Source organism: Tenrec ecaudatus, chromosome 13, assembly GCF_050624435.1.
Source record: "Tenrec ecaudatus isolate mTenEca1 chromosome 13, mTenEca1.hap1, whole genome shotgun sequence".
NCBI lineage: Eukaryota > Metazoa > Chordata > Mammalia > Afrosoricida > Tenrecidae > Tenrec > Tenrec ecaudatus.
In genome coordinates, this window is record NC_134542.1 from 10,860,168 (window position 1) to 10,878,559 (window position 18,392).

Genomic DNA, 18,392 nt, shown 5'->3' on the forward strand with positions numbered 1-18,392 from the left:
ATGTGTTACAGGAGAGCTGCTCCACAGGGTTTCCTGGGCTCCCGTCTCAATGGAAGCAGGCAGCAAAGCTGTTCTGCTTCAGCACACTGGCTGAATAAAAACAGACAGCCTTTAGGTTAGTAGTGGGGTATTAGCTAGTTGTGCCACTGAAAGACCTGCAGAACATCCCACAGTATGACCTGATACTAGTACTGTTAAGTTGTCTCACTTAAGGCTTAAGCAGTGACAACTCCATGGAGTCACGACACATACAAACTCCGCAATGACTGATGGGACAGGTTTCAGACGCACCCTTTTATCCAGAACTTCTCTCAAAGTGACACTGAGCACTGGACTGAATTAACACCACACAGTAACTGAATTGCATATAATACCACGATGCACACAGCTAAAGCTAGCCCTACTATACAATTTAAGGAATAAAAACTGTAGTATCACTAAACAGAAATTCAAATATTCCAGAAAAAAATTACTTCTTAGCAGCAAAATGTGGTAATCTGTATATTCTATTCTTGAGAACTCGCCCCTTGAAATATGGCCTTTCTACCAGGACCAGTAGATTTGATTCTATACTTCTAATACCATACCTGTTAGTTCTACACCCCTCAACTCCGGCCAGCGAGCAGGTCAGTAATTTCTTACACACAATAAAAACAAACCCATTGTTATCCAGTTGATTCTGACTCACAGTGACCCTACAGGACTGAGTAGAATTACTCCGTAGTAGGGTTCCCCGGACTGAAATCTTTCTCTCACCGTCCCTCCCTCTAGTCTCAGCCCCAGAGCTAGCTAGCTAGCTAGATATCTCTATCCCCCCCCCCCCCCCGCCGCCCCCTTCTCTCTCTCTCTCTCTCTCTCTCACACACACACACACACACACACACACACACACACACACACACACACACAGTGGCTGGTAGGTATGAATGGCCAACTTTTTGGTTGGTGGCTGAGAGCTTTAAGTGCTTCATCACAAAGGGTTCTTCTGTTATAAAGTGATAACAAAGCACATCAACAGACAGTTACAAAGAACTGATGATACCACCCCTTCAAAAAGAGAGAGGCCTTTCTTCTATCAATCAATTCTTTAGATGTGGCTGAAAAACAAATGTGGAGGGGCTTAAAAGTCATGGAAAAATAGAATGAAAAGAAAATGGAATTTTTTCACAAACTTTTTGAAGACTCTGAAATAAAACTCTGGTTGTTTTAATCAACACTAAGTAGCATGTAGTTCTAAAGATTCTTGGTGGTCCAGTGGGTTGCTAACTTCAAGGTTGGGTTGCTAACCCACAAGGTCAGCAGTTAGAAACCAACGCTCTCTCCAATGGAAAGAAAAAAAAAATGAGGCTGTCATCTCCTCCTGTACAGCCTTAGAAATCTTAGAAGGATTTCTACTCTGTCCTCTAGGGTCACTATAAGTCAGAACAGAGTCCATGGCAGGGGTTTGGGTTTTGAGTTCTTAAATATATGGCTGCATTTAGAAGACTCATTTGCTACACATAGCTGGTGAACAAAGCAGATGATAAGCTTCAACATCTGTATACATTTTAACTTATTAAAAACTGAGCGGTCAACTCAATTTACTCACTGCATCGTATATTACTATGATATCTAATGCTGTCAGAGGTTATTAATAGAGAAGTGAAAGTGAAGCTTCAAAGGTTACCATAGAAAGATAACTAACAAATCTACAGTAGAAAAATCTATGAAACACGGCACAAAATATACACATCACTGAGAAGCCTACTTGACAGAGAACTTACTGTGGGCAGTATGGAGAGGGCAAGTGGAAGCAGATTCACCAAAACTGCAGCCAGATGGACGCATTCTAATTGCTGGACAGCCCCAGATTATGTAAATTGTGAAATTTAAAGGAAAAGAAAAGGGGAAATCGAAAGGAAAGGCTTGCAGACCAACACAGAGTTAAAAAGAAAAAAGCCAAAGCTCAAAAGTGTTCACTGCATTTTAGCAAACGAGAGTTCAATTCCTGCACAGACACAATTCCCAAGCTTGATTTAAATGGCCATTCTGTACCAAAAAAAGAAAAACATGAGGTGGCCATAGGCCATCTAATAATCTTGACTGAAAACAATGAGCAATTTTTTTTTACATTTGTTGCTCTTATGAATGGCTTGTATTTTAGTTCTTTGGAAGCAGGCAGTTCACGTCTATGCAGACCCATAGTGTCAGCCTGGAGTCCCCCTGGTACCAGAACACCAAAGTCCCTGTGCAGGAAAAGGCTGAATGCAATGAATTACACAGCACACCAAAGTTCAGAAACACAAACAAAAAATACAGCAAAAAAGAAAAATTCAGGTTTCCCCAGAGCTTGGTAGATAAGAGAGAATGATTTTAAAATCAGATCATTACAGAATTTAAGTTTAGCGTAAGTTTTCAAAACTACACTGAAAGATTTTTTTCTTTCTTTTCTCAAAGGAAACATTTAAGCACACGCTGGAGAAGCTCTACCTGTGGCTTGGGGCTGAAAAGGAGAGTGACTTGCTGTGGGGAAACCTCCAAAATTACTGGAACCACTAGACTGTCCAAATGCATCAAAGTTTGCAAACTCTGCATTTGCAGAATTTTGAGCTGTAAATGGTAAGGAACAAAATATGTTAATGATGGTGGAAACTACAAAATGAACATAGATGACAAATGAAGGTAACAATTTAATAAGCGTTTCTATACATCACCACTTACTCTAAAGAGAATACATTCAGAAATCAAATTCTAGGTCATACTAGTGTTTAAACCAATTTTGAGTGACATTAAAGATTACCCAGAAGTTTCCCACTCTACATGGTTCTCTTCAGTCCCTCTCCCTCTCCCCAGGCACAGGGAGAACAAAGGGAGCGCTTCACACTCAGGACTAGACCCAAGAGCAAACGGAGGAGTCCTCTGGAGAGCTCAGGGGTCAAGAATGGGGCTGAGTGACCCGGCAGTACGTGAATATAAAATGATGATACAACGGTGTTAAATCACATTAGTGAAGTTTCACTGTAGGTTGATAAATATGTCACACCACAGAATGTAGTATTGGTAAAAATAAACCTGAAAGTAGAACAACAGCAACACAATCTCAGCAAACAAATGAAGGACAGTCATATTCTGGGAGAATGTTGTTTTGAACAGAAACTTAAGCAACTATGAAAGCCAAGGGCAACTGTAGTGTAGCTGCACTTCACGTTCAGAGACGAAGACCCCGTGCTATCTCCTACCTGGTCCTCTGCTTCAGAGCAAGATGTTAGGCTTCCATCAACTTAAAACTGATTAAGTTAATAAATAACACAATTCCAAAGTTCAAAACAAAACAAACCACGGCCCAAGCAGCAGCTGACTTTTGCCATGATGGAGACCCAGAAGTGGCCTGGGACGCACGACAGAAGCGCCCAGTGCTCCGGAAGAGAGGAAAGGAGGGAAACACCCCAAATAGTTAATGAGTCAATGTCGAATCCTTTATTAGCAATTCTCCTAAACAAATAATCTTACAAAAGAAGATGGTGGTTATCTAAAAGCTATACAATGTGTGGTTCTTTTTACAATGCGAGTTTGTACTTCTGAAAAGTAGGTAAAATCCAAAGGGTCACCGTTTTGTTTTTGAAAATGGTTTTCAGGCACATGTATTTTAAAATCTCCCAAACACTACAGCGAAGTGCCCTGGTTAATAATGCTTACCACTTAAGCCTAACAACGATGCTATTTTCCGTTTACTGTACAATGGCGGCTTGCCTGCTACCTGAAGCTGAAAGCTCTGTCACCAATATCTCAATATTAAGATCGCCCTGGTGGATAGGTTTACCAGAGCTTCTAAACTAAGCTAGGCTAGGAAGAAGGGCATGGTGCTATACCGCTTAAAAACCATAAGGTTTTGAGAGTTTCACAACAGGATACCATCCAACATAACTGTTCAAAGTGAGCCCCTACATTGGAAGGCATTCAATGTGTTGTGACCATAACAATGCACTGAAACATAGCGAGAACCACTGCAAAGATGGCCCAGGCAATGTTTCTGCACATGGATGGTGTGACCAAGAGAAATATTTACACAAGTTCACACAAGAACTGTAATATAGGCTGAAATGTATGAAATGTGGTTACCACACAATATAAGCATGCCCGGCATTACTGGGCTAAGAACCAGGAAGGAGTGGTCTATTGTCTGGACCAGCCCTGCCCATGCTCTGGCTCTGCCAGTTTTCCCATGAGCAGATTGGGAGAGGGCTTACTCGATGGTCTCTACTTAGGAATCCAGCACTGAGACTGTCACATACAAGCCAGCAGACGTGTGGTAGAGCAATACTGAGTGGACAAAGACCAAACCCCACTGAAAGACAACATGAGTTGCAATGCAGTAGATTACTTAATACAGTTCTTCTAGCCATACCAAACAGACAAACTCACTGCTATCTAGTCGGATGCTGACTCATAGCGACACTTTAGGACAGGATAGAACAGGCCTCGTGGACTTCTGAGATTGGAACGTTTTACAAGAACAGAAAGCCCAGTCTTTATCCAAAGGAGCAGCAGCTGGTGGTTGTGAATTGCTGGCAATTAGCAGTACAACCCATATCCTTCTTCTGACCAGTCTTTCTTTAAAGCAGCTGTTCTCAACTTGTGGGTCCCTAGCCCTTTGGGGGGTCGAATGACAAGTTCACAGGGGTCGCCTAATACATGCCGCATATCAGATATTTAAATTACAATTCATAACAGTAGCAAAATTACAGTGATGAAGTGGCAACAAAAGTAATTTTATGGCTGGGGGTCACCACAACTTGATGAATTGTATTCAAGGGCCATGGCATTAGAAAGGTTAAGAACCACTGCTTTAAAGGAACCTTTGTGGTCTACTGGGTCAAGCATCAAGTTGCTAGCCACAAGGTTAGTGGTTCAAACCAAACCCACCAGTCTACACCACCAGAGACAGATGAGGCGGACAGCGCCCAGAAAGACTTTTACAGGGTCATTATGAGCCAGAATCAATTCAATTACAGTGAGTTTGGTTTAGTTTTGGAGCCTTAGCCTTTGTTGCTTCCACAAAACGAGTTCTATTTTCCTGATGAATCTGAGTAAGAGAAGGATGGTGTGGTAGATATATAAGCGTTTGTCAACTTGAGGATTAAGAGTGTAGGGGTGGAGTCTAGGCTGTTAATCAGGATATGGCCAATGAGATCTCTGTGTGGGCCAGGCCTTCCCCTGAGGTTTCTGGGAATTGCTTTAATTTTCTTCCTTGGTGGTGGGAGACTCTCTGTTCACACCCTGGGATACATAGCAGATGACAAAACACATGAACACACCCTGATGAAGCCCTGGGTGCTGGAAAAGCCATGAAGAGACCACTGCCAGTGCTAAGATGTTTCCAATACTACTGAATCCAAAGACTTTCTACCCACTGGCCTGTGATCTTCTACATTCGGTGTCATTGCATGTGTTTTGTGAGTCTGAAGAGGACTTTATGAATTGGTGTCAAACAGATGGGCTAATATCAGACTTAAGGACTTGATCTGGACTGGGCTCAGATGTTTTCTCAATGTTCAATTGCTCTTGTATACAAATCTCTTTCTTATACACAAGTGTGTCCATTGATTTGTTTCTCTAGTGTACCCAGACTAACACATATGGGGAAGACACTAACAGGATTAAATGATTCAGCTGTGAGTGATTGTTAAACAGGGTTAATTGTGACTGCCATCTGGTGGGGATAAAAAGAGCCCTCTCACAAGCAGGAAGCAGGAATCTCACTGCCAGCAAGAGAAAAAAACCAGGAGTGGAGTGTGCCCTTTGGACCCTGAGATTCCTGCACCATGAACCTCCTTGATCCAGGAGACAGCTGTAACACCAGAAGAAGGGCAGAGGCGCAGCAGCAGTTGAACCAGGAGTCATTTCCTGCCCTACAGAGAAAGTAAAGCTGAGATTTGAGGTTAGGAAGCTGGCTTGTGCAGTATGGTAGACTCTGAAGACTTTAACAGAGGGTAAGCTTCCTTACCCACGGAGCTCAAGCCAGTGTGTAAGCCATCAGGCTGAGATTTATGGTGGAGCGGCATGCCCTTTGGGCATTTATTGGCAGCCCTCAAAGCCCCTTGTAACACAGCACCAGCAGGCCATCAGGCTGAAGGTCAGAGAGAGGTCTGCCTGTGGGAACAGCAAAGAAGAAACTGTCTTGCTGAAATGTATCCTGAGCACTACTCACTCACTCACTCGAATTGTAACCTGTTAACTTCCCTAATAAACCCCATAAGCCTGATTTCTGTGTGGCCACTGCAATGCATGATCAACCCCAGGCAAGAAGCAGAGAATGTTGTGGGAGACAGAACAATAAAAACAGAGGGTGCTATTGGAGACTAAACGGGAGTTAAGGTGAAATACAGGCAACTACAAACCAATGACTGGAGAACTCTTAAGTTCTCAAACTTAGAGTGGGTTACATTCCAAATGTTTTGTACTCCAAATACCTTGTAGAAAAAGTATTAGGTCCCTGAACTGGTTTATTCTTCATAACCTAGAATATATTTGAGTAAGAGTCTACCCATAACTTGCATCTGTAACATCATGAGAGAGAAGTCTGCATTGCACATTTATAATAATAAACAGCAGAGCCTTGGTGGTGCAGAGGTTAAGCAGTCAGCTGCTAACTGAAAGACCAGAGGTCCAAACCCACTTCAAGGAAGAAAGATATGGTTGTCTACTTCCACAGAAATTCGTCTTTAAAACCCCTATGCAGAATTTCTGCACTGTCCTATAGGGGTACCATGCATCACAATGGACTTGGAGGCACACTACCACAATATAACATCAGGGAAAATAACAGTTTAACACAATCTACTTCTGTATTCATGCTCATATAATCAGATTCCTATTTTCGCCGTGTTTTCCAATTCCAAGCACCAAAGATACTAACCCATTACCCGTTCATTCATTACGGCAAGGCAGGGCTTGCTAATACTTTTATATGAGTTTTCATTTGTCGGTAATGAATCTAGTCACTATCTTCAGAGACTAGTTATAAGTGGCTTAGAAGCTTTATAAAGGCTGTAGAATCTGTATGTGGCACATAAGTTCCAAAGTTATGCTTCCCACATTCAATTATGTAAAAAACTGCTATCTGAATCTTCAATCAATCTCTGTGTAGAGAAATCCACACCAACCAGAGGATGGTCAAACAGGAAAGTACTTCTCAAACCATCTCAGTTCATAAAATGTCTGTGGGTTCAGTGTGTTGAATTTACGAGTCGCCAACTTCCTGTTTGCTGGGAGGGCTCTCCTCTCCAAAGAGAAACAAGAATTTACGAAAGAAAAAGACAGAGAGTCCAGAGCATATGAGCTGGCAGCCCTCAGCAATTTCAGAGGACAGACATTTTTTGTGTCGTCTACACAGAATTTTAATTTTTTCATCAATTCCTAACATTTAAAAAAGAGGTTACTGTATATACTCGAGTATAAGCCGAACCAATTATTAGCGGAGGCACCTAATTTTACCACAAAAACTGCATTAAAAGTGTGCTGGAAAACTCGGCTTATTAAAAAAAATGGCTTATACACAAGTATATATGGCATTTTCACATTAAAACAGATAAAACCAACAAAAGTCTCTGCTTTTCTTAAAAAAAGAAACATTAGTCTATATACAAATACTGAGCTCACATTCCCATGTGGCAAGAGTATACTGGAACATCTGTTTATAAGGTGCCCAAGGGTTCCTTCCTCTCCCACTCATATAACTCTCCCTTGTCTTACGTGGATAGCAAGGTAGTATATAGAGTGGGACAAAATTCCCTTCAGTTTACAATGCATAGGTTTGTGATATGATGTTGGTACAGCTGGCAACAAGCGATATTTCTGTACACACATATCCACACATACCATTGCAGGCAGAATGTCGACACAAAAGTGAAAGCGTGGTTCTAACTTTTAAGGCACTCCTCTCCGTGCACCCAAAAAACATCCCTTCTCTAACCAGAACGGCAGCTCCGAATCGTCTCATTGGCTAGTAAAGGTTCCACCGCCACATCAACGTGTTCAGGATATGATTTTCACGTAATCATTTTTAAAAATACATGGAACTTCAGGGTGAGAACTCAAGCTCCGAGGGCTTGAACTGTGGGAACTACACATACACGTGGAAAAAGGAAGATTCGGAATGTGTGAAGGCTCTGGGAAGAGACTTTCTGACTGAACCACAACACGAATTTAATGGACAACCACAACCATTCTGACCAATCCACCCAACTGTCTGCAGTCTGAAACCACTGATCATTCAACTGAGAGACACTGACAATTACCAGGCTAGAATGTGAAAGCTGGTGAGAAGCAAGGATTGGTCTTTGTAAAATAGGTGCTTGGTGACCTAAACAAGACCAAACAGAGAGACTGGCAAACCAACAACTTTTTCATTGCAAATACCTTATTTTAACAACATAAATGGTGACTATAGAATAACACAGGAATCAAATCCACTCTATTTGTGGAACAAGATCATGGAGAAGTTCCACAACAGCAGTCAAAATATGACCAGAGGGTGCTGACTGTGGAACATATCATCAATTGCTCGTTTTCAATTTTAAGTTGAAGCTGAAGAAAATGAAATAAAGTTCATGAAAGCCAAAGTACAACTTTTGAGTGCATCCCACCTGAGTTACAGAGCATCTCAAAACAGATGTGATGCACTAAACGCTAACGACTGAAGATCAAATGAGTTGTGGGATGACATCAAGAAATCTCAACATAAGGAAAGAGAAACCTCATTCAAATGACGGGGTGGTGGTGACAAAATGGATGTCAGAAGAGACTCTGGCAACTTGCTCTTTCATGTTGAGTAGCTAAAGCAAAAGAAAGAAATGATGAGGGAAAAGAGCTAAAAGAAGATTTCAAAGGAGCCCTTAAGCAAACCAAGTAGTAAAATAAAATGTGCAAAAGCATGGAGTTAGAAAGCCCCCAAAAAAGACACTATGCGTCTCACAAGCTCAAATCATCGAAGAGAAAGCTCCAAGCTCCATGTGGCCTAATGGAAGGTTGTATGGGCAAAAAACACTGTGTTAAAGGTCGTCCTCCCTTTTTGATGTCCCTGTTTTGAGCATGATATGCCTTCTCCAAGGATTTGTCTCCCTGACAATATGCACACAGTACACAAGACAAAGTCTCCCCCGCTTTGCTTCTCAGGAGCATTCTGGCTGCACTTCTTCTAAGACACATCACGCTTGGTAAAGTATCGGGGAATGAAAAAGACCCTTGATGAGAGGGGTTGACATACTGACTGGGGCTCAAACCTAAGGACAATTGTGAGGATAGAGGAGGACCAAGAAGAATTTCGTTCTAATGTACCACAGGGTCACTATGAGTTAGAATTGACTCGTCAAGGGCCAAAAAAAGAACCCCTGGTAGGCCGGGGGTTGGGCAGGTATCTGCAAGATTCAAGCCCAGGGAGAAAGATGAGGCTGTCTGCTTCTGTACAGATTTACAGTTTGCAGAAAACCTATCCAGGGTCTATGAATTAAAATCAACTTGAAGATTATGGGTTTGTTTTGGTTGGTTTTCTGGGGAAAAGTCAATAAACAGAATCACTGTACCAAAAGGAGCTGGTCCACATTCAACCATTTTAGGAGTAGCATAACATCAAGCACTCATGGTAATGAAGGAAGAACTCAAGGCTGGACTCAAAGTACTGGTCAAAAACAGGCTTCCGGAACTACTGGAATACCAACTGAGATGTTTCCAACAATGGGCACAGTACTTGCTTGCCCATGTCAAAATACCTCACCAACCAACGGCAAGAGACCGTATTTGTGCCCATTAACATAAAAATTAAAAAAGATTGAAGAGAATTTGGAAATTATTGAGCAATAATATCATCAATATCACCCGTGGAAGATAATTAGAAAATGGTTGCAGGAGTTTATCAACAAAGAACTGCCAGAAATGATGTGGCATGAGGGACATTGTTGCTGATATCAGATGGAGCTTGGCAGAGAATACCAGTGTCTGACTGATTATGCAAAGTCACTCGGTCACGTGGAACATAGTAAATTATGGATACTGAGAAGAATGAGAATTCCAGAATACTTCACTGTACTCATGCAGAACCTGTATATAGATCTAGAGAGTCTCTGGATCACACGAAGGGATTATCTGTGGTTTAAAATCAGGACAAGTCTGTGTCATGGTTGCGTGTGTTTACCATATCCTATTCATCTGAGTGTAGAGCAAATAACCAGAGAAACTGGACTGTGTGAAGAACAGAGCATCAGGACTGGAGGGTGGCTCATCAACAGCCTGTGATAGGCAGATAACACAACCTTGGTTAGTGAACGAGAAGAAGACCCGAAGTATTGATGATGATCAAAGGCTACAGTCTGCAGTATGGATTACAGTTCAACATCTAGAAAAATAAAAATCCTCACAACTAAATCAATAAATAACGTGATTAATGGATACAAGATTTAAGCTGTCAAGAATTTCATTTTACTTGGATCCACAATCAATGTCCATGGTAGAAAAGGGGTGTGTGAATGATATCAAACTATGTGTTGCATTAGTCAAATCTCCTGTAAATGATCTAAAGTGCCAAAAAGCAAAAGTGGCATTTTTAGAACTAAGAAGCACTTGACCCAATCTACGATACTCTCAATCACATGCAATAGCTGGATAATGAACAAAGCAAGTCAGGGAAGAACGGTTGCCTCTGGCTAATGGGACCATCCAAGAATACTAACTGCACCTTGGACTGCCAGAAAAACAAATCACTGAAAAAGAAGTACAGCCAGAATTCCCGTGAAGAAGTGAGGACAGTGAGAGTTCATCTCCCACACTTTAAACCTGTGATCATGAGGGGCTTGTGTCTGGATTAGGATGCTATGAATAGGGAAACAGAGGGTCAGTGGAAGAGGAAGACCCTCAATGAGGTGGGCTGGTAGTTTTCCATGCTGTTGGACACGAGGTAGTTTATATGACAGAACCAACTTGCTGGCATCTGAGAACAATGATATATGTATTATTTAAGTGGATTAATGAAATATTAATAGGGAATGATAACGTTGTTATAGTTATGGTTTAATAAGAAGTCCTTCAGTTTGACAGATAAAAACAAAACAGGGAAGAACTAATGTCTGAAATTCATCTCAAAATGAATTACACCAACAGCAGTAGCGCTACTGGGTGTACTATGGACACACAAAACTAATCATGAGTGAGCACCCAGGAAGGTTCTAGTCAATCACTTTTGAATCTCCATTTTTCATAACAAAAGGGAAAATACGTCTATGTCATGTAAAGTCTCCACTTTTCTCCATGGAAGGAGGTCCTGTCATTTCTATGATTAGCAAGTGAAAATACATGACTACATACTAGACATCAGTGATTCCCCAAACACCAAACCCATGGGCCTCCAGTCGATGCAGACTCACAGTGACCCTGTAGGGCACAGCAAAACTGCCCCGGTGGGGTTACGAGGAGACTATAACTCGTTCTGCAAATATGGATCAACAAATGTTCTCAACAGACTATGTTTACTGATACTGCCATTTAATCAAACACGAAGACTTCTAAATACTTAACAAGAACACAATATATTTGGGGAGGAGTGAGGTATTAAAGTTTTTGATGCTACTTTGGTAAAAGATGATAAAATAAACAAAAAAAAACTCCACTTACCTGCATGACTGTTGAAATGTGCAAAGTTAGCAAAATTGGCCGTCGCTGTTGACTGAGGAGTTGGGGCAGCGAAGATGTCTGAGCCAAGATCACTCAAAAGGTCAAACTGCTTCTTCTCCGGCTGCTGGCCCTGAGAGCGACCTACCACAGGGGACTGTAAACCACACATCAGCTATACGGAGTTTCCAGTCTGTCCACCAACGTTAGACATGAAACTATTTCCAATTCCCTCTCTAAAAGCACTTTTTAAAGATGACACCATCTTATCTTTACAGGTTTGAGCACCCTGCTGTCTAGTGGCAAGTCCTCACATCTCTCAGTGTAAATACACTGTTCAAAGCAAGCAAATGCAGTTCTAATGGCTGTGTAGACTCAGGCCACCAGATAACTGACTACAGCCACGATGACTACAATCAGACTTCCATGGTATATATCTTCTCTTACACAAATCTCTTTCTGCTGTTTGATTCTTTTGTGAAAATGGTGACTTGTAGAGATGCTCTAATAAGGTGCTGCTTAAAGGGCGGGACTTCATCCAAACACTACCACACTTTAGAATCTTATGCAGAGAGAGATGCAATGCAACTCAGAGTGCTTGGTGCAGCTCAGTAACCACCTTCCATCTGCTCCGTGTTCCCTGTGCCTCAAGGGTACACCACCTGCTCCAGGGTCAGCCCCTTGAGGAAAAACCCATGGCTTTCCTGGTCACGCTATACCACAGGGGCAATGCTGCTCTGACTCTGGCGGCCACCAGATTCCGTTTACTGAATGTCTGCTGTGAAACAGGTAGCGACAGCAGCATTCCCATAAGTCTTTATGGAGCTGTGGGGACTCGGACACTCTTAAGTAGCTCAAAGAACAAAGAGGATACATGTTCGAATCACTTAACCAGCACTCTTTTCATGTACTGTAAGCCACTAGGACACATGCGATTGATTATGGTACTGCTTTCAGGCATTCCTGTGCCTCTGGCAGAAGGCCCTCCAGATGGCCTGGGACACTCACCTGGCTTGGGGTGCCCTTGGTGAAGTGCAATGCTGCTGCTGAATCTCCGAGCAGAGATTTCAGTGGTTTGACCTCAGGCGTGCTGCTTGTGCTACTGGCAGAGGACCCTGAAATAGACGCATGAACGGATGCCACCACTTTGGCTTGTTCTGGCGGAACATACCTAAAACATGCAAACATCAAATGATAAGGAATCCCAAACTCACAGGCGACAAGCTTGAGTCTAACTTTGTTCAAGACTGTATTAATCTTATTAGAAAACTCTCTTGCTTAGAATTATGAGGGCCTACGACAATAGCTTAATTGAAACATTCAAAGATTAGCAGTAATAATGGCTAGCCACAAAACTTGTTTCAATTATTTACGTACAATTTTTCTTAAGTGAAAACACAGAGTTGGAAATAAATGTTTTAATAACTGAGGGCATACAGTTCAGTCATCATGATGAATAGTTATTATTGTACTTCAGTTTTAAAACCGAAATATCTGATGATCACAAATTCCATGTGAAGATAGATGGGAATGTAAAGAACGCACTTCATCCACTGCAGTTAATAACTTGAACTATAAAGGCCTGCTACAAATATACCATCAACAACCCAACTTTAACATGGAGTACCATTTACAAGAGACGTACACATGGCTAATCAAACAAGAAAAACACTTGTAACCTAAGAAAATGGAAGACTGAAAATAAAATATTCACTCTTGACCCGAGTATAGACTAAACAATGAACTTGGCTGCTACAAGAATAAGCTCCAATCTAACCACTGTGACCATGTTCTGCTGTGTGCGAGGCAGCTCTGAGCCGCGATCCACACGACAGCAAAGAACAGCTCGAGATGTGTGTCCTTACAGGCTTCAGAGCTCATGCAGAGCGCTTTTTAAAAACTCATTCCATTTTTCACAAAGCTCTCGTACATAGAGTTCACAACAATCTATTGAATTATATAAATCACTCTGTTCTGCCTAGCAACGCCAAGGTCATGTCTAGAACTTATCCTGAAGGATCGCTGTTACAGTTGCTATTAGTTGCCGCTGGTCTGGCTGTGGTTCAGGGCTACCGTCAGCTAACAGGAAGCCCTGCCGGGCTCCGTCTCATCTTAATTTTCGTGGGCATGGTGAAGTGACAAACCACTACTGGTGTTAATCACCTCCTTAGAGGCTTCTCTAGTCCTTACTACCTCCCTGCCAACCACAGTGTTCTTCCCCAGAGAACACCCTTTCCTGACACACACATACAGACATTGACCTTTATTATAGCACTCATTTAGAAATTTAAACATATGGGGTAATGAACCAAACGTCAGTCCGGAGAGAACTATTTAAAAGGGATGGTATAAGAAAGCACAACGTAGCTCATCTAAATCTGGACACTGAACTATTCAGAAGATCCCAGTCATGGAAACATGTGGTTGGTGGGAAGAAGTTCAGGGAGGGAGAGGAACAGTAGGGATACAATCCTGACCAACAAGTAACCACTACGTCTCCAAGGCTCCTTACCTGGGTGAAGGAAAAAAAAAATATGGGCCTTCACTCTTCCCAGACAAGCAAAACAAACCACCCTTCCATTCCACCAAGAGAACCCATAAGTTGTCATTAGCGGAGGTTTTTGGTTATTTGGGCTCTGGTTGAACTAGCACTAGGTAAAATGGCCGAGCGCTCAGCTGCTGAAAGTCAGCTGTCTGGACCCCCCTCCCCCCCCCCCCAGCTCCTGTGTGGGAGAAGCAGCAGCAGCCCAGTGTGGCAGTGCTCACAGCGTTGGAAGCCCGGGGGGCAGTTCTACTGGGTTCTACAGGGTTCCTGGAATAAGACCTGACCCCACAGTAGTGAGAATATCACAGTGTTAGGTGGATGGGGAGCTAAGAGTTTTAGCTCTATCAACTCATATTCACACTCTGCCCTTTCTAGCAAATGCTAAATTATCAATAACCCCAGATAAGTCTTTTTACTGAAATGATTTGAGTTGGTAAACATAAGACTGCTGAAAAACCAGAGTACCTTAGGGCCATACAAGAAAGGTCATAATTACAAAGCTAAGTGGTCTAGGAAGGTGAGAACTATAGTGATCAAAGCATAACTCTAGCCTTCATTTGAATAGAATCACTCACGCCATCATATTCTCGCTACCACTACACATGCCAATGCCGCCTTCTTTCCCGAGCGAAAAGGCCACCCTGGTGCTTTTATACATCTTCTTACCTAATGTTACTTGTCAGAACACACCTAACCTTGCTTGGTCACTAGGTGGGACCAATGACTACAGTTGTTAGTACAGGACAAAAGGCTGTGGGTGTAAGCCCACCGAAAGGTTGAGAAGACACTGAGGGCCACAGATTTGAAAGCTCTGTGGGGCAGTTCACTCTGCACTGTCCCAGCAGGAATTGGAACACACTCCATGGCACCTAACAACAGCAAGTGTGCAAAGGGTCAGCGCACTTGGCTGTGGTTGACTCAATCAATCCAGATGTGTCCGTCGGAACAAAGTATGGTTATCTGGCAATTGAAAGCTTTCTGAGGGGTTGCCTATGTCAAAATCTACTGGACATGGGGGGTGTGGGGGGCAGGGAGTTATTGGCTTTGGGTTTAATGCTACTTTGGAAAAAGTAGTCCTACCTAGGGAATAATAAGAATACAAAATTCAGCAAAGTATACAAATTGGAGTTACTGCTTTCATTGACTAAATCTCTCACAAATGAGCCAAAGCAAGTGTTTGCTCAGAACAAGCACAGGGTCCTGAATATATCATTCTCTGGATGACAATCTGGCCACTCAAACCCTCTCTTTGTGACTTCCTTCTTTTCTTTTAAGTACAAAAAAGGAATCAATGGCTGTTCAATCATTCCCATTAGAGATGTGCAGTACATTTCCAGCTCCCAGAGCTGGAATGAAGTACCCTGAGGAGTTGGACACTCTCCTATGGAGTTCCTGCCCCGCCTTCAGAGGCCTAGCAAGTCTAAGCTTCAGTATTTTTGCGTAAAAACTGCAAGGTGCATGGGAGTGGCTAGATAACTACGCCATGCTCAAAACCAAACACACTCAGTTCAACTCAGCAACCCAATAAGGTAGAGTAGAACTACCTAGTGGTTTGGGTTTCTGCGACTGTAAATCTCTACGGGAGCAGACAGCCTCCCCTTTCTTTCATGCATCACCTGGTGGGCTGGAATCACTGACCTCCAGGTTTGGCAGCTGAGTGCTTAAATCACTGAGCTATCAGTGCTCCAGCACTGCACTACTGGCTGATATATAGAACCTACTTAATAAACACTTGCCAAATGAACAAATGACAAAGTAGTAGCACATTTTGCTGCTAACCACTAATTTCAGCAGTTCAAAACCCGCAGGTGCTCCAAAGGAGAACGTGAGGTTTTATATTCCTGTAAAGAGTCAGTCTCAGAAATATACAGGACAGTTCTACTCTGTCTATAAGGCTACTGTGAGTCAGATTCAAATGGATGGCATTGAGTTTGGTTTTTGATTTAACTTGTCAAAAAGGGTTCAGTGTCCTGCTAAGTATTATAATGAGAAGACTACTTCTAGGCATACGGGGAGGCTTCAAAAGTTGGTGCACAAATAGAACGAAAAGATATTGGAATTTTCCACATACATTTGTGAAGTCCCTCGTAGAAGTGTTCACATAAAGTGGAAGAGAAAGAAGTTCTGGAAGCTCAGCTAAATAAAAATAAAATAATGGGCATCTATCAGCGTCATCCTTCCTTCCTTCCACCTGTCCAACCGTCCGTCATTTTGGACTAACTCACAGTTAATGTGATGTGGGGAGGCTTTACTCTAATATAAACTATTCACTCACCATCTTTTCTTTTCATACTTTTCTTGCAGAAACTCTTTCACTTTTTGTGGATCCCTGAAGTCTGGAATTGCTGAAGATCTATCATCAAATAATCCTAGCCAAATCTGTTTACAGACCTTAGGAAAGAATTAAAAAAAAATCTGTTAAATTCAAAACATTTTCATTGAAATTTAAGGGGAAATTATAATGCTTTCAAAAAGACAACCTACACAACAGTTTTAATACCACTGCTTTAAACAAGGATATAAATTACAGTAAGAACTGAAGAACGAGAACTAGGCTTACTGCACTATGTTGTAGCAGACAGAAATATCTTCACAGCAGCAGCATAAAGAACAGCACCTCGCAGGGAAGGAAACTAGCAATGAGACAGAATTTGGAAGGACCTAGATTTCTATGGTCTTGACAGAACTGTAAACAAACCACCCGCAGTGAACAAAGTGTCGTGTGACTTTTTTGAACCATAGCTCCCTTTCAATAACACAGAAGTATCGATTAGACTCCAAGTCACGGTTTCTTACTAGTTTAAAAACCCACAAAAGTACTAGAATCATAAACAATCCTTCCTCTAAGAAAGGGCAGCAGCAAGCACAAATGCTAGGCAGAGCACAGCTTCTGTTGTAAAGAAGCCTTCTTTTTGCCTCATAGCTACAAAAATGAGAAATCTGAGGTATTTAACATTTTTAAAGAATCAGAAGAGAAACAATATGGCATGATGCAGAACTCAAAGAGGGCACAAAAGCACAAAATACAAAAGGCCTATAAAGAAAAAATATGGCAGACTACAACAGAATTTCCGATTTTTTACTCTTCAAAAAGCCACCAATTAGGAAAACAGATTTACCCAAAACACATATATGACAAAAAATCCCTCAGTGATGGTGTATGCAATTTGTTTACTCGGCTGCAAAACAAAAGACTGGGGCTCACGTCTGCCCAGAGGTGCATGAGAAGAAAGCTATGGTGATAACTTCCAGAAACCGGGGCACTGAAACCTAGAACAGTTCAACCGATATATACAGGGACATCACAAGTCAGAATCGACTCAACAGCAACTCGTTTTGTTACTGTTGGTGTGTGTATATGTTTTAAAAAAAACTTCACTGCCAGAGTCGATTCTGACGCATAATGATTCTATAGCTCAGGGTAGAGCTTCCCCTGCAAGTTTCTGAGATTTAAACTCTTTGGAGCAGCCCATGGTTCCAAACTATAGACCTTATGGTTATGAGCCCAATGTACAATCCACCAGGACTCCTGAGTGTACACGAAGACATATGAAGGGGTACTTTTAAAAAGGGGGGGGTTGGGGCAGGGAATGTATGGATGTGCTTTATACAATTGATGTATGTATATGTATGGATTGTGGTAAGAGTTGTATGAGTCCCTAATAAAATGTAAAAGAAGAAAAGAGAAAAAAATGATTAGGGCAAAGACTGTACAGATGTGCTTTATACAATTGATGTATGTATATATATGAACTGTGAAAAGAATTGTATGAGCCCCAATAAATTGTTAAAATTTAAAAAAAAAAAAAAAGAAAGAAAATGATTAGGGCAAAGAATGTACGGCTGTGCTTTATACAATTGATGTATGTATATGTATGGATTGTGATAAGAGTTGTATGAGCCCCTAAGAAAATGTGAAAAAAAAGGAAAAAAATAAAAATAAAAAGGGGGGGGGGGACACTTCATTGGGCGGAGCTCACATAGTACGAATTTTCCCCGCTAGGCGTGCATCAACCAACTTACTACAAGTTAGTGCACCCAGTGGCATAGCCTGAGAAGGTTCTCTTTGGTCACAGTGAATTTTTTCATGAAAGCAGTTTTACTTGAACCTCACTTGTTTGGATGGCCTATTTCAAAGAACAGCGTGTGGCTGTGAAATTTTTCCTGCTTGGGAAAATGCCGCAGAAACTGTTATGATGTACAACACAGC

At 41.8% G+C, this 18,392-nt stretch overlaps 1 protein-coding gene across 5 annotated transcripts in view; it reads right to left on the reverse strand.

The window, feature by feature from the left end:
* Nucleotides 1-18,392, reverse strand: part of AGFG1 (ArfGAP with FG repeats 1) — an 85,344-nt gene that overhangs the window by 17,022 nt on the left and 49,930 nt on the right. For 4 of the 5 annotated variants that reach the window (XM_075529180.1, XM_075529178.1, XM_075529177.1 and 1 more), the window contains exons 3-6: nucleotides 16,458-16,573; nucleotides 12,646-12,808; nucleotides 11,641-11,794; nucleotides 2,470-2,589 (exon numbers count right to left, since the gene is read on the reverse strand). In XM_075529180.1, the coding sequence (XP_075385295.1) occupies nucleotides 2,470-2,589; nucleotides 11,641-11,794; nucleotides 12,646-12,808; nucleotides 16,458-16,573 (553 nt within the window). The remainder of the gene's footprint in view (nucleotides 1-2,469; nucleotides 2,590-11,640; nucleotides 11,795-12,645; nucleotides 12,809-16,457; nucleotides 16,574-18,392) is intronic. The other variant, XM_075529181.1, reaches the window with a different exon arrangement.